The sequence below is a fragment of the Pristiophorus japonicus genome, chromosome 7, assembly GCF_044704955.1.
Source record: "Pristiophorus japonicus isolate sPriJap1 chromosome 7, sPriJap1.hap1, whole genome shotgun sequence".
NCBI lineage: Eukaryota > Metazoa > Chordata > Chondrichthyes > Pristiophoridae > Pristiophorus > Pristiophorus japonicus.
Window position 1 is genome coordinate 174,382,870 of NC_091983.1, and position 18,168 is coordinate 174,401,037.

General features: G+C 44.4%; 1 protein-coding gene across 2 annotated transcripts in view; it reads right to left on the reverse strand.

The window, feature by feature from the left end:
* Positions 1-18,168, reverse strand: part of bckdhb (branched chain keto acid dehydrogenase E1 subunit beta) — a 541,209-nt gene that overhangs the window by 349,578 nt on the left and 173,463 nt on the right. For both annotated transcript variants that reach the window (XM_070885573.1, XM_070885572.1), the window contains exon 7: positions 15,091-15,188. In XM_070885573.1, the coding sequence (XP_070741674.1) occupies positions 15,091-15,188 (98 nt within the window). The remainder of the gene's footprint in view (positions 1-15,090; positions 15,189-18,168) is intronic.

An 18,168-nucleotide genomic window follows, 5' to 3' on the forward strand; every position in this document is an offset into this window, starting at 1 on the left:
ACCTATATCGTTGGTACCTATATGCACCACGACAACTGGCTGTTCACTCTCCCTTTTCAGAATGTCCTGCACCCGCTCCGAGGCATCCTTGACCCTTGCACCAGGGAGATAATATACCATCCTGGAGTCTCGGTTGCGACCGCAGAAACGCCTATTTATTCCCCTTACAATTGAATCTCCTATCACTATAAGCTTTCCCACTCTTTTTCCTGCCCTTCTGTGCAGCATAGCCAGCCACGGTGCCATGAACTTGGCTGCTGCTGCCCTCCCCTGATGAGTCATCCCCACAACAGTACCCAAAGCAGTGTATCTGTTTTGCAGGGGGATGACCGCAGGAGAGCCTGCACTACCTTCATCGCACTGCTCTTCCTGTTGGTTACCCATCCCCTATCTGGCTGTGTAACCTTTACCTGCGGTAAGACCAACTCGCTAAACGTGCTATTCACGTCATTCTCAGCATCATGGATGCTCCAGAATGAATCCACCCGCAGCTCCAGTGCTGCAATGCGGGAGCTGGAGGCGGATACACTTCCCGCACACGCAGTCGTCAGGGACACCGGAGGCGTCCCTGACTTCCTACATAGTACAGGAGGAGCATAACACGTGTCCGAGGTGTCCTGCCATGACTTAACGCTTAGATTAACTTAATTTGACAACAACAATGCTGAAGCTTACTTACTGATATAGAAAAGAAAAGGAAAAACTACTTACCAATCACCAGCCAATCACTTACCCCCTTGGCTTTGACGTCACCTTTCGATTTCTTTCTACTTCTTTTTGCCTTCTCTCGCTGCAGCTGCACCGGTAGGCCTCTCACCAACAACGACCTCCCGAGCCTCTCCCCGTTGCTGGGTCTTTTGTCGGCCGCCTCGATCTCCCCGCTCCGCTTCTCACCGACAACGAACTCCTGAGCCTCTCCTTGATGCTGGGCCTTTTGTAGGCCGCCTCGATCTCCCCGCTCCGTCTCTCGCCAACTCATGAACTCCTGAACCTCTCCTCGATGCTGGGCCTTTTGTAGGCCGCCTTGATCTCCCCGCTCCGCCTCTCGCCGGCAACGAACTCCCGAGCCTCTCCTCGATGCTGGACCTTAAGTAGGCTGCCTGATGTGTAATGTGTCAAACAGTATTAAAAACAGTATGAAAAACTTAAATAAGTAACTGCTCTAATGTCCTGTAATTATAATGCAATATGCAACATACTTATGATGTATTTATGATATACTAATGATGTCATGTCTTCTATGCGTGTATGCCGCTCTTGTGCATAAGAAGCAGGGGATGCAGCCGCTACAGCTTTCTGGGGTGGTGAAAAGTATTGATATGTAACGTCTCTTGGTAATGTTCACCATTATGTTGTAATAAGCTCTGTAAAAATGTCGTGTGTGTCTTTAAGGTCAACCTGATACGCTCGTTCAACTCCAGCCAGCACGAGCAGCTGCACCAACAACCTCGGAGGATAAAGCGGAGGAGCAGGAGAAAACGGAGGAACAGGAGCACTTTCCTCACCTCGAGGAGGAGGAGGAGGAGGACGACGATCTTGAGCTCCTGCAGGATCCATCCACTGTTGTGGGGGGGGGGGGATGAACCTGCGATCATCTCTGCTGAGGATGAAGAGGCACTGGGACCAAGCGATGTGCAGCCGGCGACACCAAGGCACGTCATATTGCACATGCCGACCCCACGGAGGTCGGGTCAGCGAGATGAGCAATCGCAGACGGAGTGCTTGATCTCCATGTGCAGGGAGACGGTTGCGATAGGTCGCGTGCTTATCCAAGGATCCCATCAGTTCTCCAACAGGTTAAGACACTTCTCCACGAACTTCTCCAACCGCTCTGTCATGCAAACGTAGTTAGCACCCCAAGTTGGTGCTGCACCCCAAGGCGTCGTGTTGGTTCAAAGTGGAACCCCGAGCATTCAAGCGAGTACGGAGGATACAGTTCCTCTAGACTCGGAAGACAAACAACATGATTCGTCTTCCACTCCGACACCTCCACCACGGCAGGAAGTCTTGCCATTTCCCACTGCACGCCAGCTTCATCTCGGTCTGCAGGGACCAAAACGAGCAGGTGGTGTTAAAACACGGGGTGGTAAAGGACCTGAAGGGAAACGTGGCCGCAGTTAGGGAGGGGGTTGTTCTTTCAATATCAATGTTAAATGTTTTTAAGTTCAAACGTTCACTGTTGTTTGAAGTTGGGGGGGGGGGGGGGGGGTGAGCAGTGGAGGGGGTGGATGGGAGAGGGCGTTGAAAGAAAATTTTTAAAAATTAGTTGTTATATAAAAATTTTATTGAATTTAACAATTGTTGTGCATTCTCTTACGTTAAGCATAACATTTAACAATAGTTCTGCATTTGTTGTGCATTCTATTATTATAACAAAAGTTTATTTAAGTTAAGCATTAATGCAAATAGAAACATAGAAAATAGGTGCAGGAGCAGGCCATTCAGCCCTTCTAGCCTGCACCGCCATTCAATGAGTTCATGGCTGAACATGCAACTTCAGTATCCCCTTCCTGCTTTCTCGCCATACCCCTTGATCCCCCTAGTTGTAAGGACTTCATCTAACTCCCTTTTGAATATATTTAGTGAATTGACCTCAACTACTTTCTGTGGTAGAGAATTCCACAGGTTCACCACTCTCTGGGTGAAGAAGTTCCTCCTCATCTCGGTCCTAAATGGCTTACCCCTTATCCTTAGACTGTGAATGCCAGGCCTGTGCAGGCAAAGCAAAAACATAACAATGCAAATGCAACTTTTGCTTAACCGTAACTGTAAATGTGACTATCCCCAATGTAAGTTCATGAAATGCGTTCATAAATGAGCTGCTGACCCAACAGCTTAGCAGCCGCGTAACTACTACTGGGTACTGGTCTTCGGCGGGGGTGGAGGAGTGCGTGGGGAGTGGTGGAGGGAACATGGCTGCATCGCAAGGCTGACTGGCCTCCCCGAGGTCCTCACCAGCCTCCTCTTATGCCTCTTCCTCCACACCGGCTGGCTCTTCCGTCTCCCCTCCTTCTGGAGGTGGACCTGCAGCCCCATCTGGCATTAATTGTCCTCTCCTTATAGCTAGGTTATGCAGCATGCAACACACCACAATAAATTCAGCGACCTGGTCAGGATGGTACTGTAGGCAGCCAGCAGAATGGTCCAGGCATCTGAAGCGCTGCTTTAGGACTCCAATTGTCTTTTCGATGATGTTGCATGTCGTATGTGGCTTTCATTGTAACGTTTCTCTGCTTCAGTGATGGGATTATGCAGTGGGGTCATCAGCCAACTTGCAAGGCCATATCCCTCATCCCCCAGCATCCAACCATGACCTTCCGGCTGACTGACAAACAGGACAGGGCTAGCACTCTCACGTAGGATGTGCGCATTATGGATGCTGCCAGGAAATGTAGCATTTACTGTCATGATTATTTGCTTGCGGTCGACAACAAGCTGCACATTCAGGGAGTGGAATTCCTTTCTGTTACGAAACACCTTCGCGTTCTTTAAAGGGGCTTTCAGGGCAATATGGATGCAGTCTATTGTTCCCTGCACCTTGGGGAAGTCTGCTATTCTCGAGAAACCCAAAGCCCTCCTGCTCTGTGCCTCCCTGGTCATAGGGAAGCTTATAAAGTCCGTCCTGTGAAAGTAAAGGGCTTCAGTCACCTGCCGAATGTAACAGTGTGTGGCGTGCTGAGAGATATGACAGATGTCGCCAGCTGAAGCCTGAAAAGATCCCAATGCGTTAACCTTCACCTCAACGGACAGTGCTGTTCAGATGGTGCTGGAAGGCTGCAGATCCCCCTTGATGAGCTGGCAAATCTCATCGATGACCTCCTTCCGGAAGCGCAGCCTCCTAAGGCACGCTTTTTCAGACAAGTTGAGGTAAGATTGCGTTTCTTTGTACCTTCGATGGCTGTACGCTCGCCTCCTCTGTCTCTGTCTACGCATTACTCTGCCACCTCTTCGATTGATCTTTTCAGAAACCAGCGTGTGAACAGTTACGAGTAATGGCGCAGAAAGCATAGGCCCCATCACTATCAATAATTATTTTTGCTTGCTATAAATGCACTTTTCACTAAAAAATGCCTAATCCACTAGGCTACTATTAGTAAAGTTAAATATAATGAATAATCTGAGTAGATCTATCTATACAGGACCCTTAAATAACTCTCAACTATCTAAGCACGATTTTTTAGCTGTCTCCACCCTTCCTCCGATCTTCAAAATGGCATCCGTTATGCCCATTTCCTTCAGTAAAGCTCGGGAAAAGCAACTATTACCCAGCGATGTTCTCGGCGAACGATCAGCCCGGCCATGTGATGGCGATGTGCTGAAACTTCAAATCAGCCATGTGTGGGTGATTAGCTTGGTGATCAGTTTGGTGAAGTGAGCTGAAACTTGGGGGCTTGTTTTTCCGGCGATTTTTCTAGCCGAGTTTCCATTTTTTGCTCAAAATGGGTGATAGAGGTCCGTTTTGGGTGATATTTGGGCCATAGATGGGCGATGTGAAATGGAAAGTCTAGCCCCCAGTTTCTCCTTCGTACTCTCTGCCTAGCCTTAAAAAGCACCTCAAAATCCATCTTTTTGATTGTGCATTTGCGCAACTTTCCCAATTCTCTTACTATCAATTGTGTGAAGTGCCTTGGCACTTTTTCATGTGAAAGGTACGATACAAATATAACCTGCTGTGTTTTCTTTAACTTCTCTGGGTGGAGAAACAAACAGATCTGGAAAAGCATTTGGAACAGTGATTATGCAATGGCTAATTATTCCTTGATACAGGACTGTTTGAACTGCAAGCATAGAAACATAGAAATCTACAGTGCAGAAGGAGGCCATTTCGGCCCATCGTGTCCACACCGGCTGACAAAGAGCCGCACAGCCCTCAGTCAGCAGCCCTGAAGGTTACATATAAGCCTATGAACAATGACGGAACGGCAAAGAGCACCCAGCTCAACCTGTCCACATCAAACAACTGCGACACCCCTTATACTGAAACATTCTACACTCCACCCCAAATGGAGCCATGTGATCGCCTGGGAAAGGTAAAAACCGGATAAAAACGCAGGCCAATTTAGGGAGAAAAAAATCTGGGAAAATTCCTCTCCAACCCATCCCGGCAGTCGAAATTAGTCCAAGAGATCATCCTGGCCGTATTCTATTCCCTGCAGTACTTACCATTATATCTGCGCCGTCCAACAAAAGGTCATCCAGTCTAATCCCAATTACAAGCTCTAACTCCGTAACCCTGCAGGCTACAGCACTTTAAGTGCCCATCCAACCACCTCTTAAAAGTGGTGAGGGTTTCTGCATCCACCACTCTTCCAGGCAACAAGTTCCAGATCCTCACAACCCTATATGTAAAGCCCTCCCTCAAATCCCCTCTAAACCTTCCACCAACCACCTTAAAACTATGCTCCCTCGTAAAAAAAACCTCCACCCATGGAAATAGGCCCTTACTATCCACTATGTCTAGGCCCCTCAATATTTTGTGCATCTCATTAAGGTCTCCTCACAACCTCCTCTGTTCCAATGAGAACAAACCCAGCCTATCCAATCTGTCCTCATAACTAAGATTCTCCATTCCAGGCAGCATCCTAGTAAATCTCCTCTGCACCCTCTCTAGTGCAATCACGTCCTTCCTATAGTACGGCAACCAGAACTGTACGCAGTACTCCAGCCGTGGCCTAACTAAAGTATTATACAATTTAAGCATAACCTCCCTGCTCTTATATTCTATTCCTCGGCCAATAAAGGCAAGCATTCCATATGCCTTCTGAACCACTTTATCCACCTGGCCTGCTACTTTCAGGGATCTGTGGACAAGCACTCCAAGATCCCTTTGTTCATCTACACTATTAAGTGGCCTACCGCTTAATGTGTATGCCCTTTCCTTATTAGCCATCTCAAAGTGCATCACCTCACACTTCTCTGAATTAAATTCCATTTGCCACTGTTCTGCCCACCTGACCTGAGCATGCAGCCCATGCTCTTCATTATCAACCACACATCAAATGTTAGTGTCATTTGCAAACTTCTTAATCATACTCCCTATATTCAAATCTAAATCGTTGATATATTCCACAAAAAGCAAGGGACCCAGCACTGAGCCCAGCGGAACCCCACTGGAAATATCCTTCCAGTCAGAAAAACATCCATCAACCATTATTCTTTGCTTCCTACCTCCAAGCCAATTTTGGATCCAACTTGCCACTTTGCCCTGGATCCCATGGACTTTAACCTTTGTGACCAGTCTACCATGTGGGACCTTATCAAAAGCTTTGCTAAAGTCCATATATACTACATCGTACGCACTATCCTCATCGACCCTCTTGGTTATCTTCTCAAAAAATTCAATCAGGTTAGTCAAACACGATCTTCCCTTAACAAATCCGTGCTGACTGTCCCTAACTAATCTTCGTCTTTCCAAATGCAGATTTATTCTGTCTTTCAGGATTTTTTCCAATAATTTTCCCACCACTGAGGTTAGCCTGACAGGCCTGTAATTACTCGGCCTATCCCTTTCTCCCTTCTTAAATAAGGGTACTACATTAACAGTCCTCCAATCATCCAGCACCATGCCCAGATCCAAAGAGAATTTGAAAATGATGGTCAAGGCCTCTGCTATTTCCTCTTTTACTTCGCTCAATAGCCTGAACTTGATGAACCTCAGATTTGCTCAACAGAAATTGAAATCTTCAGAATATATGTTATAAAGACAAGAGGGGATATGGACGCTAATCTCCCACCACATGCATAACATTAATGAATTTGTTTTATAATATTTCCATTTTTGAGCTATTAAATTTATACCAATACATAACATTAGCAAATAATGCCTCCATTTCTGTTCTTTGTTTAAAATGTCGCAAAAGTTCTTAAGAATAACGTATTCTTCAGTAATACTTCTGGGAAAGTTAAACTGGAAGTAACACTGCATAGGACAAACATTAATCAAATATTAAATGTTTTAGTGAAATACTGTAACTGTTGCAATTAAAATATAAAAACTACAAGTTAATTTAAAAACCTAGATCGGAAATGAAAATATTATTTGGGAAGTGTGTAGCAGGAAATGTATTAAACAAGTGAGGGTTGAAGATGAGTCAGGGATCAACTTTTAATAATTTTTTCTCAACAATTTTTTGCTGCAGAAAACATTGCTAGAATTGAATTGAGTAGAGAATGCAACCTAATTCACATAGAAAACAGAGATCAGTACTAAAATGTTCAACAGAAAAACTAGACTACTTGACTATTCATAAAACTACAGTATTACACAGAAAGCATAAAAGAAAAATAGGGGGGTCCCATGGCATAATTTTTTTTGCAGCTCAGGAAAATGGATATGTGATTCCAATCTTTTAAAATAGTCAATGGCATAATCCTGGAATTCTTTATATTAGAGTCTATAATAAAGCAAAATGAATGTCAGTTTGATCTTACGAGCACATCAATCATTTGAAGCCATTGCGGATTCAGGAAGTCAGGGTGTGCCCAACTAATCTGGTTCAGCTTTTTGATGCTGTGGCAGTAATATGGTAGGTGTATAAATATCTGGACTTTCAGAAAGTGTTTGATAAGGATCTTCACAAGAGGCTTCTGAATAAAGCACAACTCATAGGACCCAAGTTATAAATTCATTTTATGGCAAGACGAAAATAAGTAGAAATTAACCTTCAATAGCAATATTTCTAATTAGGTAGCAGTGATTAGCAACAGATCAATCCTTGGTCCTATAACCAATGCTGTTCATATTAATTAATGACTTTACCTAGAGTATTGTAAATAGTTCATGTAAATTTGCAAATTACATCAATTTGTGCAGGAAAGCTGGATTTTTTAATCTGGATCTAGTTCAAAGACATCTACACAGACAGTCACTAGATAAATAAACGGTAGATGATATTTAATACTGAGAATTGCAGTATTCTGCATATCAATGCTAAAACAACAATTTATTGAACAATGAAGGGAAAATGAATAGTTTTCTAAACATGCTAAATCTGAGTGTGATAGTTGAGTAATTTGAAAATAGTGTGACATTGTGTAACAGTGATTGCCAAGATGAAGAGTGTTTTAGTGTGTGAGCAAAAGCACAAATCCAAGTCTTTGCAAATGATTCTGACAGTCTATAAAATAATAGTGAGATGACACATATATTAAAAGAGGCATTAAAAAAGACAGCACAAAAATGTAGCAAAGATGACTCATATCCTTGTATCACTGAGCAATTGAAAGGCGAACAGAAATTCCATCTGTCAAGAACATTTCACATAGCTGCCTCTCTATTGTCAATAGAATCCAGAAAAAGTGATGTCCAGGAATTAGCAGTGAAATGGACTTTAACTATACAATGAGGTTCGTATTGTTCAGTTGGTAGCAGTGAAAAAATACTGTCAAAGGATGTCCTTTTCTTAATAGTCATCTCTGTTCAACAGCCACACCATCAACTGAAAGCATTCCAGCTGCAGGAAATGTCCATGTCCAGAGTGAATCCACATGAGGCTTTGCCAGTGGTTTTCAGTCATTAAAGCCCTCAACTCTCTGCCCGCTGGCTCCTTCCAGTCTGCTACAAGGGACATCTGCCACATCACCCAGTCTGCATTAATCAGTTTACCAATGCCCTGTTCGCCAGGGCTAACAGTACATCACCTTCTCAGAGATGGGCTACCGAGCTGAACAATGGAGAAGAGTCATTGGAGGATGATGGTGTGGTCAACTGTGTCAATGGTTGCAGAGAGGACAAAATTAGGATATGTACTGACTTACAGTATTTGATTATTGTTATTGCCAGTTTCACATCAGCTGGAAACTTTCAGTGGTCAATGAATATTGGAAGATTGTAACCCTAAATTGCATAGTGAGTGAGCAAGAGAGTGGGAGTAGAAGATATCTCTACAGACGTGATGAAGCAAAATTGCCTATTTCTGCAAATGTACTAATTTACGATTGATCCTCATTATTATGGGTAGGTGAATGCAGGTTCAAACTCCCACTCTGAGCTACATCAAGGAGGGGGGGGGAGGAGACACTGAGCAAAAGCTGTATCGTCTTCCAGAGGGGGAGGGAAAAAAATCAGACCGGAGTCCAATCTGGGCAGTAACTCATGTTCCAGTGACTAGACAAAGGTACCAGCAGCACAGGTCTTAGAATCTGGTTACCTGCCCTTCTGCTTGGTGGCAAATACACAATTACAAGCTGACTAAAAAACATGGATCAGTAGCTTAATATGCAAATAAATTACCAATAAAATCATACACAAATCCTGTTCCACCATTGCTAATGAGTATCCCTTCATTGTGTAAATGTCATGTTTCTTGGTGAAATGTTCATTATCTAATAACATAAGAAACATAAGAATTAGGAACAGGAGTAGGCCACACGGCCCCTCGAGCCTGCCCCACCATTCAGTAGGATCATAGCTAATTTTCCACCTCAACTCCACTTTCCTGCCCTATCCCCATATCCCTTGATTCCCTTCCTGTCCAAAGATCTATTGATCTCAGTCTTGTTCTGTTTAGTTAATCAAGATTCTTTGTTTCTTATCAAGTTCTTCCTTATATTTGTCACCTGAGTGCATAGCTTAGTCTCACTAGCAAACTATGCAATGCTACAAAATGTTCCTATCACCAGAGTTAGAGATCCAGAAAATATCACCTTGGCACTCCACTACATCAGAACCATGATGTAACTGACCCGAGAGGTCTTGATGTTAACGATGTTTATAAAAAGGGGAACATTTTACATTTTCCAGGGTAAACCTATTTTCATTAAACTCATCACAAAACCTATTAAAAAAAATACTGAACAGTGGCTATTTTATAACCAAGGAAGTTGCTTAGAAATTTAGAACACAGAAATTAAACCTAGCTCATTGATAGTAACCAAAAGCAAAACGTTAATAATTGAAAACTATAAAGTCCTACTACAATTGCCCAATGTGGTTACTCAAAAAGGACACCATTTTGTTTTTAAATTGTAGATTTTCTCACGGGTGTCAGGTTAGCCTGCCTTTCATATTTATATAAATTTGCTGTACCAGGGCATCCAACAGTGTCTACTGTTAGTTCAGACTTGCCTTTGCACGTTTAAGTTTTTTAATTTTTTGCGTGGTAAATTTGCTGAACTGAAAGTGCAAGCTAATGAAAAAGGGCATCTGGGTCCGAAATGAACAGGACATCCAACTCAGCAAAACAAAAGCAGAATACTGCAGATGCTGGAAACTGAAATAAAAACAGGAAAATGCTGGAAATACTCAGGTCAGGCAGCATCTGTGGAGAGAGAATAAGAGTTAACGTTTCAGGTCGATAACCCTTCGTCAGAACTCTGTCAGCTGTGGCTCAGTGGGTAGCACACTCGCCTGAGTCAGAAGGCTGTGGGTTCAAATCCCACTCCAAGGACCTGAGCACATAAATCTAGGCTGACACTCCATTGCAGTGCTGAGGGAGTGCTGCACTGTCTGAGGTGGCATCTTTCAGATGAGACGTTAAACTGAGGCCTTGTCTGCTCTCTCAGGTGGACGTAAAGGATCCCATGCTACCATTTTGAAGATGAGCAGGGGAGTTATCCTCGGTGTCCTGGCCCATATTTATCCCTCAATCAACATAACAAAAACAGTTTATCTGGTCATTATCACATTGCTGTTTGTGGGAGTTGCTGTGCACAAATTGGCTGCCGCGTTTCCCACATTATAACAGTGACTACACTCCAAAAGTACTTAATTGGCTGTAAAGCACTGAGATGTCCAGTGGTCTGAAAGGCGCTATATAAATGCATTGTTGGCTGAGGTTCGACTTTGGGTAGCGGGGAGTCTGGTTTGCCACACGCTCCTACAGTACGTCGAGCTACAGTACGCGGATGATGCCTGCATCTGTGCACGCAGAGGCTGAACTCCAGGACATAGTCGACGTATTTACTGAGGCGTACGAAAGTATGGGCCTTATGCTAAACATCAGTAAGACTAAGGTTCTCCACCAGCCTGTCCTCGCCGCACAGCACTGCCCACCAATCATCAAGATCCACGGCGCAGCACTGGACAGCGTGGACCACTTCCCTTATCTCGGAAGGCTCCCATCAACAAGAGCAGGCATTGACGACGAGATCCAACACTGCCTCCAGTGCGCCAGTGCAGCCTTCGGCCGCCTGTGGAAAAGTGTGTTCGAAGACCAGGCCCTCAAAACTGCTACCAAGCTCATGGTCTATAGGGGCGTATTATACCCGCCCTCCTGTATGGCTCAGAGACGTGAACCATGTACAGTAGACACCTCAAGTCGCTGGAGAAATACTACCAACGATGTCTCCACAAGATCCTACAAATCCCCTGGGAGGACAGACGCACCAACATTAGCGTCCTCGTCCAGGCCAACATACCCAGCATTGAAGCACTGACCACACTTGATCAGCTCCGCTGGGCAGGCCACATCGTCCGCATGCCAGACACGAGACTCCCAAAGCAAGCGCTCTACTCGGAACTTTTTCATGGCAACCGAGCCAAAGGTGGGCAGCAGAAACGTTACAAGGACACCCTCAAAGCCTCCCTGATAAAGTGCGACATCCCACTGACACCTGGGAGTCCCTGGCCAAAGACCGCCCTAAGTGAAGGAAGTGCATCTGGGAGGGCGCTGAGTTCCTTGAGTCTCGTCGCTGAGAGCATGCAGAAATCAAGCGCAGGCAGTGGAAGGTGCATGCGGCAAACCAGACTCCACGCCAACCCTTTCCTTCAACCACTGTCTGTCCCACCTGTGAGAGACTGTGGTTCTCATATTGGGCTGTTCAGTCAGCTAAGAACTCATGCTAAGAGTGGAAGCAAGTCTTCCTCGATTCTGAGGGACTGCCTATGATGATGATGATAAATGCAAGTCTTTCTTTTTTCTTTTGCACGGCAGCTGTTGATGATCCTGCCATCTCCATTTACACCCTATCTGGACTCAACTTTTGTTTCTTAACTTTATTTCTTGACTGTAAAGCCATTTAGGACCGAGATGAGGAGAAATTTCTTCACTCAGAGAATTGTGAACCTGTGGAATTCTCTACCACAGAAAGTCGTTGAGGCCAGTTCCTTAGATATATTCAAAAGGGAGTTAGATATGACCCTTAAGGCTAAAGGGATCAAGGGGTATGGAGAGAAAGCAGGAATGGGGTACTGAAATTACATGATCACCAATGATTATATTGAATGGTGGTGCAGGCTCGAAGGACTGAATGACCGACTCCTGTACATATTTTCTATGTTTCTATATTTAGACATCTGGGGGTCGTGAAAAGCGCTATATAAATATAAGTCTTTCTTTCTTTATTCTGATGTACCCATTTGCACCCTCTTTGAACCCATCTTTTGTTTCTATACTTGTCTCATTGTCACCTCATTTTGCTTTGCACCATCACCACTTTAGTCATTTATTCAATCCTACCTTCCACCCATTCACACTCATAGAAAGACAAAGTGAAAAAGAGAGACAAATACATCATCATCATCATCATAGGCAAGTCCCTCGAAGCAAGGATGATTTGCTTCCATGCCAAAAAGAGATGAGTGCACAGGTATTTCAATGAAGGACCTAATATTCCAGATCCCGAACTACATCTTGAAGGATGGAAGGTGCCTGTGCGTGGACTTTTTTAATGTGTGGTGGCCGTTGCACACCAGCCATCACAGGGGCTTGACAGAGCTAGGTCTTGGTCCAGCGGCAAGGATTACCCAAGACTACTAGAGAGCAGCTCTGCTGCACGCACACATATCGCAGTGTGGGCTGGCCCGTACTGCCCCTGGGCACTCGCCTCTTCTGAGCCCCAAACTCTCGCCTCTCCTGGGCCCCGGTCACTTCCATCTTCAAACTCTTGCCGCTCCTTCGCCCCTCTTGCTGTACCTGCCCGCACTGCAATCAGCAACCTGGCTTCGCAGCCGTCGCCCTCCTGCAGCAGCACACGCTGCTCCCTGAAATGGCATACCACCGCACGCTGCTCCGGCCAGGACCGCGCTAATTTCCGGGCTGGGCTGCCGCACGCTGCTCCCTCCAATGGCCCCGGCCTGCAAGACCATTAGACAAATACAACAGAGGACATGTTTTATCCGGACATAATGATCAAAGTTTAACCGTGTCCATTCGACTTATATCTTAGAGACTTCTCCTTTCGATCACCTCCTTTAAGGACTGAAAACTCAGTTTTTCAAACCAATCCTGAGAACTTAGTCCTTCGACACACATGGGATCAGCTTATTTGTCCTTCTCTGTACTGCTTTAGGGCTTGGATGTGTCCCTTGTGCGTTGATGACCAGAAATGAATGCAGTATTCACTATGTTGCCTGACCAGAGAACACCGACATTCCTATTCAGGCGTATACTCCCTGGATTTGGCATAATAGCTCAGTATTTTGTTTTAAGAATATAAGAAATAGGAGCAGGAGTAGGCCATTTGACCCCTCGAGCCTGCTCCTCCATTCAATAACATCATGGCTGATCTGATCATGGGCTTACTTCCCTGTCCGCTCTCCATAACCCTTTACTCCCTTATCGCTTAAAAATCTGTCTATCTCCGCCTTAAACATATTCAATGACCCAGCCTCCATAGCTCTCTGGGGCAGAGAATTCCACAGATTTACAACCCTCAGAGAAGAAATTCCTCCTCATCTCAGTTTTAAATGGACGACCACTTATTCTAAAACTATGCCCCCTAGTTCTAGATTCCCCTATGAGTGGAAACATCTTCTCTGCATCTACCGTGTCGAGCTCCCTCATTATCTTATATGTTTCGATAAGATCACCTCTCATTCTTCTGAACTCCAATGTGTACAGGCCCAACCTGCTCAACCTTTCTTCATAAGTCAACCACTTTATCTCAGGAATTAACCGAGTGAACCTTCTCTAAACTGCTTCCAATGCAAGTATATCCCTCCTGAAAAAATTTATTTGTTGATTGCTGATCTTCAAAATATTGACACAGTAATTGTAACAGCCTTTCCCTCCAGATCTTTCAGCCTCTCCCCCAACTAGTTCTACACCATTCATTGTGCAAGTCTCCCATTTTTCTTTCCAGTCTGTAATGCCTTACACATACCTGTATTGACACTCATTTGAGGCTGGCAAATTGTCCATGGTGTTGTCCAGTCAGTTGATGATTGCAAGTTTTATTTTAGGTACACGGTGGTGTTGCAGTTGAGTGACCTCAAACTCTCTCCACGAGTCACCTCGTGTACAGAGCCTATATGCTATATTGCGTCAGGTGACATAGCAAAATTGAATGGAATGTTGAAGTGGCAATTTACAATGATCAATGTAGACAGAAAAGTGTGGCCATAAGAAAGATGTGTGTACAGGAACTGCACAAGATTTTGGACAAGATTTTAAATAATATACAAGATAGTTCCTCGGACTTGCAACTTTTGTCTAGGTTTTTTTGTATTTTCTTGGCTGCTTCATCAGGCTTAATTTTCCTCCAAACACTAGTGTGGTCCCTGCACCAATCCCATGGGCACTCCACTCAGTACATCTCCGCCTAACTAGTACCTGTTGCTTTCTTTCTTTCACCCAATTGCTTATCCACTGCTTAATGCTTGAGTAGCAGCCTTTCATAGGGGACTTTATCAAAGACTGGCTGAAAGTTCGGGCACACTAAATTTTCAAAATTCACTTGGGGTGTCACCAATGTTCCCTTTAAGCTGCGTAGCACACTGGAACTCCCGCGCAGCCGGCTCACCGGTTTTTAAATGGGAAAAGCCGCACACCCCAAAAAAGGGAACAATGGATGTCACTTCCTTAAAAACGTCAATAAAGTTGGCCAAAGATACAGATACCAGTCGTGGATAGAGAAATTGTAAGCTTTATTAACAGATTTATTCAATTACATACATAATAATTTTTTTTAAATATACAGTTAACAACCCATACTGTGACACATACCAGAATATTTATTTAACTTGGAATCACAATTTTACACATGAGTATTCTTGTCTCCTGGTAATATAAATGTCACATAACTTAACACAGCATGTATTAATCTATATTTTCTGCTTTTCAAAACCACTGAATCCTTAAAGGATATGATTTTTATATCAAATATAGACCCAGTGTTTAGCTTCAAAAAATAAAATAAACAAATACTGACCTGAGTTCCCCAGGCAACAAGTGTAACATCATTTCCCTCCTGCAGGACCTCTGCTTGAGAAAGAGGGATTTGATAAGCTTCCACAGGAACTTGCTCCACTGAGTAAATGAAAGGAAATAAATGAACAAAACTGTTATAGTTTTTATACTATTATACCAATGTGATTAGCACTTTATAATGACCTTAAGGTTTATGGAAGCATTCATACTCAAAGATAATAAATTTATTCTACTCATCATCATCATAGGCAGTCCCTCGAAATCGAGGAAGACTTGATTCCACTCCAAAAGTGAGTTCTCAGGTGACTGTACAGTCCAATACAGGAATTACAGTCTTTGCCACAGGTAGGACAGACAGTGGTTGAAGGAAAGGGTGGGTGGGGAGTCTGGTTTGCCGCATGCTCCTTCCACTGTCTGCGCTTGATTTCTGCATGCCCTTGGCGATGAGACTCGAAGTGCTCAACGCCCTCCCGGATGCTCTTCCTCCACTTGGGCCAGGGATTCCCAGGTGCCGGTGGGGATGTTACACTTTATCAAGGAGACTTTAAGGGTGTCTTTGAAAAGTTTCCACTGCCCACCTGCAGCTCGTCTGCTGTGTAGGAGTTCCGACTAGAGCGCTTGCTTTGGGAGTCTCGTGTCGGGCATGCAGCCGATGTGGCCCGCCCAACAGAGCTGGTCGAGTGTGATCAGTGCTGCGATGCTGGGAATGTTGGCTTGAGCAAGAACACCGATGTTGGTGCGACTATCCTCCCAATGGTTTTACAGGGTTTTGCGGAGGCAGCGCTGGTGGTACTTCTCCAGCGCTTTGAGGTGTCTACTGTATATGGTCCACGTTTCTGAGCCATATAGGAGGGAGAGTATCACTACTGCCCCGTAGACCATAAGCTTGGTGCCAGATTTGAGGTCCTGATCTTCAAACACTCTCTTCCTCAGGCGTCCGAAGGCTGTGCTGGCAAACTGGGGCGGTGCTGAACCTCGTCATCGATGTCTGCCCTTGCTGATAGTAGGCTCCCGAGGTATGGAAAATGGTCCACGTTGTCCAAGGCCGCACCGTGGATCTTGATGACTGGTGGGGGGGGGGGGGGGGGGGCAGTGCGTGTGGCGGGTCAGGTTGGTGGAGGACCTTTATCGTACAGATGGTTAGTGTAGGGCCCATGCTTTTGTACGCCTCGATAAAGATGTTGACGATGGCTTGGAGTTCGGCCTCTGAATGTGCGCAGATGCAAGGGTACTGTAGTTTGATGACACAGGATGGCACGACCTTGGATCTGGCCTGGAGGTGACGAAGGTTGAACAGATTCCCATTGATTCTATCGTTCAGTTCCACTCCAGCAGGGAGCTTGTTGAGAGTGAGGTGGAGCATTGCAGCAAGGAAAATCGAGAAGAGCATTGGCGAGATGACACAGCCCTGCTTGTCCCCGGTCCGGACGTGAATTGGGTCTGTGGTGGATCCGTTGGTCAGGATCACGGTTTGCACGTTGTCGTGAAGCAGGCAGAGGATGGTGACAAAGTTTTGGGGGCAGCCGAAACGGAGGAGGACACTGCATAGTCCCTCACGGTTGACAGTAATTCTACTAATAGTTATTCTACTAATTAATTGGTAATATGCTCATTAACAGAAATATTATTTTAAAAGTATGTACGTTCTGTAAGAATTCAATTAATAAATCAAACTACTCAGTAAATTTACAATGATAAACAAAATTGTACTTGAAGATTTAACAAAAGAAAAATCAGTGAGGCACACATTTTATTGTTATTCAATATGTGCTCGCCAAGCCTTCAGAACCTACATGACACAGGAGTTTGTGGAGAGAAGACTTGGCTCAAGCTTATAAAGTATATAAAAATATTGTTAAAGTTGCTTCTAAATGATACAACACAGATGCTGTGTTTTTAATTCTGAATAAAATAAACCCATTTATAACACCTTTTTTAAATGCTCACAAGTCTGATGAGAACTGCTCGACTGGTTCTCAAAATTTCTACATTTACAGCACGCTAAGAATCCCATGAACATCATTATGCTGTAAGGATTGTAATTTTCCAGAGACACAGATTATGAGAACATTCCATGTAAGAGATTATACACAAGTCACTTCATTAGTTAATGACTACTCAAATGAAGCTTTCAAGCAAGATCATTGGGGATGGTATTTGTGGCAAAAGCTCTCTCTTGTTGATACTAGCTCAGGATGACCCCAGAGGCATTCACAAATTCTTTTAAAACAAAAGGCTCCTCATATACTGTACAACATTAACCATATGTAGGTACTGGATCTGGTGTTGTGTTTTCCAATACTTCTTTCCTCATGCAAACAGAATGACATTTTCTGTAAACAGATTCTCCTGTGAACTGAAATTTGAATTTTTATTCTGGAGAATGCATTGAACGCCTATTGCAATTCAGTTGACAGAAAATATCAGACTCTTATACCATTGTAAACTACTGTTCAAATTATTCCAAAGTTAAATAAACACAAACAAAACGATTCACAACAGCAATTTACATTACAAACTGATTGATTGGTTAGTTGTCGAGAATGAGCAATGATGTCAGACGTCACCCACACATGGGCCAGCCAACTGGGAAATTCAGCTCTGAAAGTATGACAGGTTCAAGGTCCCTTGAGGCAGCCACCTCTCAAAGAGATAGCACAAGTTTCTTCATAGCTAAGCTCCTCAATGGATTGAGAAATTGGTAGAAAGTAGTGATGGGTTGGCAGCCATAGTGCAATTGGCTTCAGATGTTTCAGGGACACTGGATTACCCTCCGCTAAGAGAATCCTGGCTAGAAACATCCCAACAGGGTTGCCACCACAGTTGCTCTTCCCACTCTGACCAGTTTCATCAGTCTAAGATAGAAACATAGAAATTTACAGCGCAGAAGGAGGCCACATCGTGTGCGCGCCGGCCAACAAAGAGCCGCGCGGCCCTTGGTCAGCAGCCCTAAAGGTTACATATAAACCTATGAACAATGACGGAAAGGCAAAGAGCACCCAGCCCAATCAGTCTGCCTCACACAACTGCAACACACTTTATACTGAAACATTCTACATTCCACCCCAACTGGAGCCAT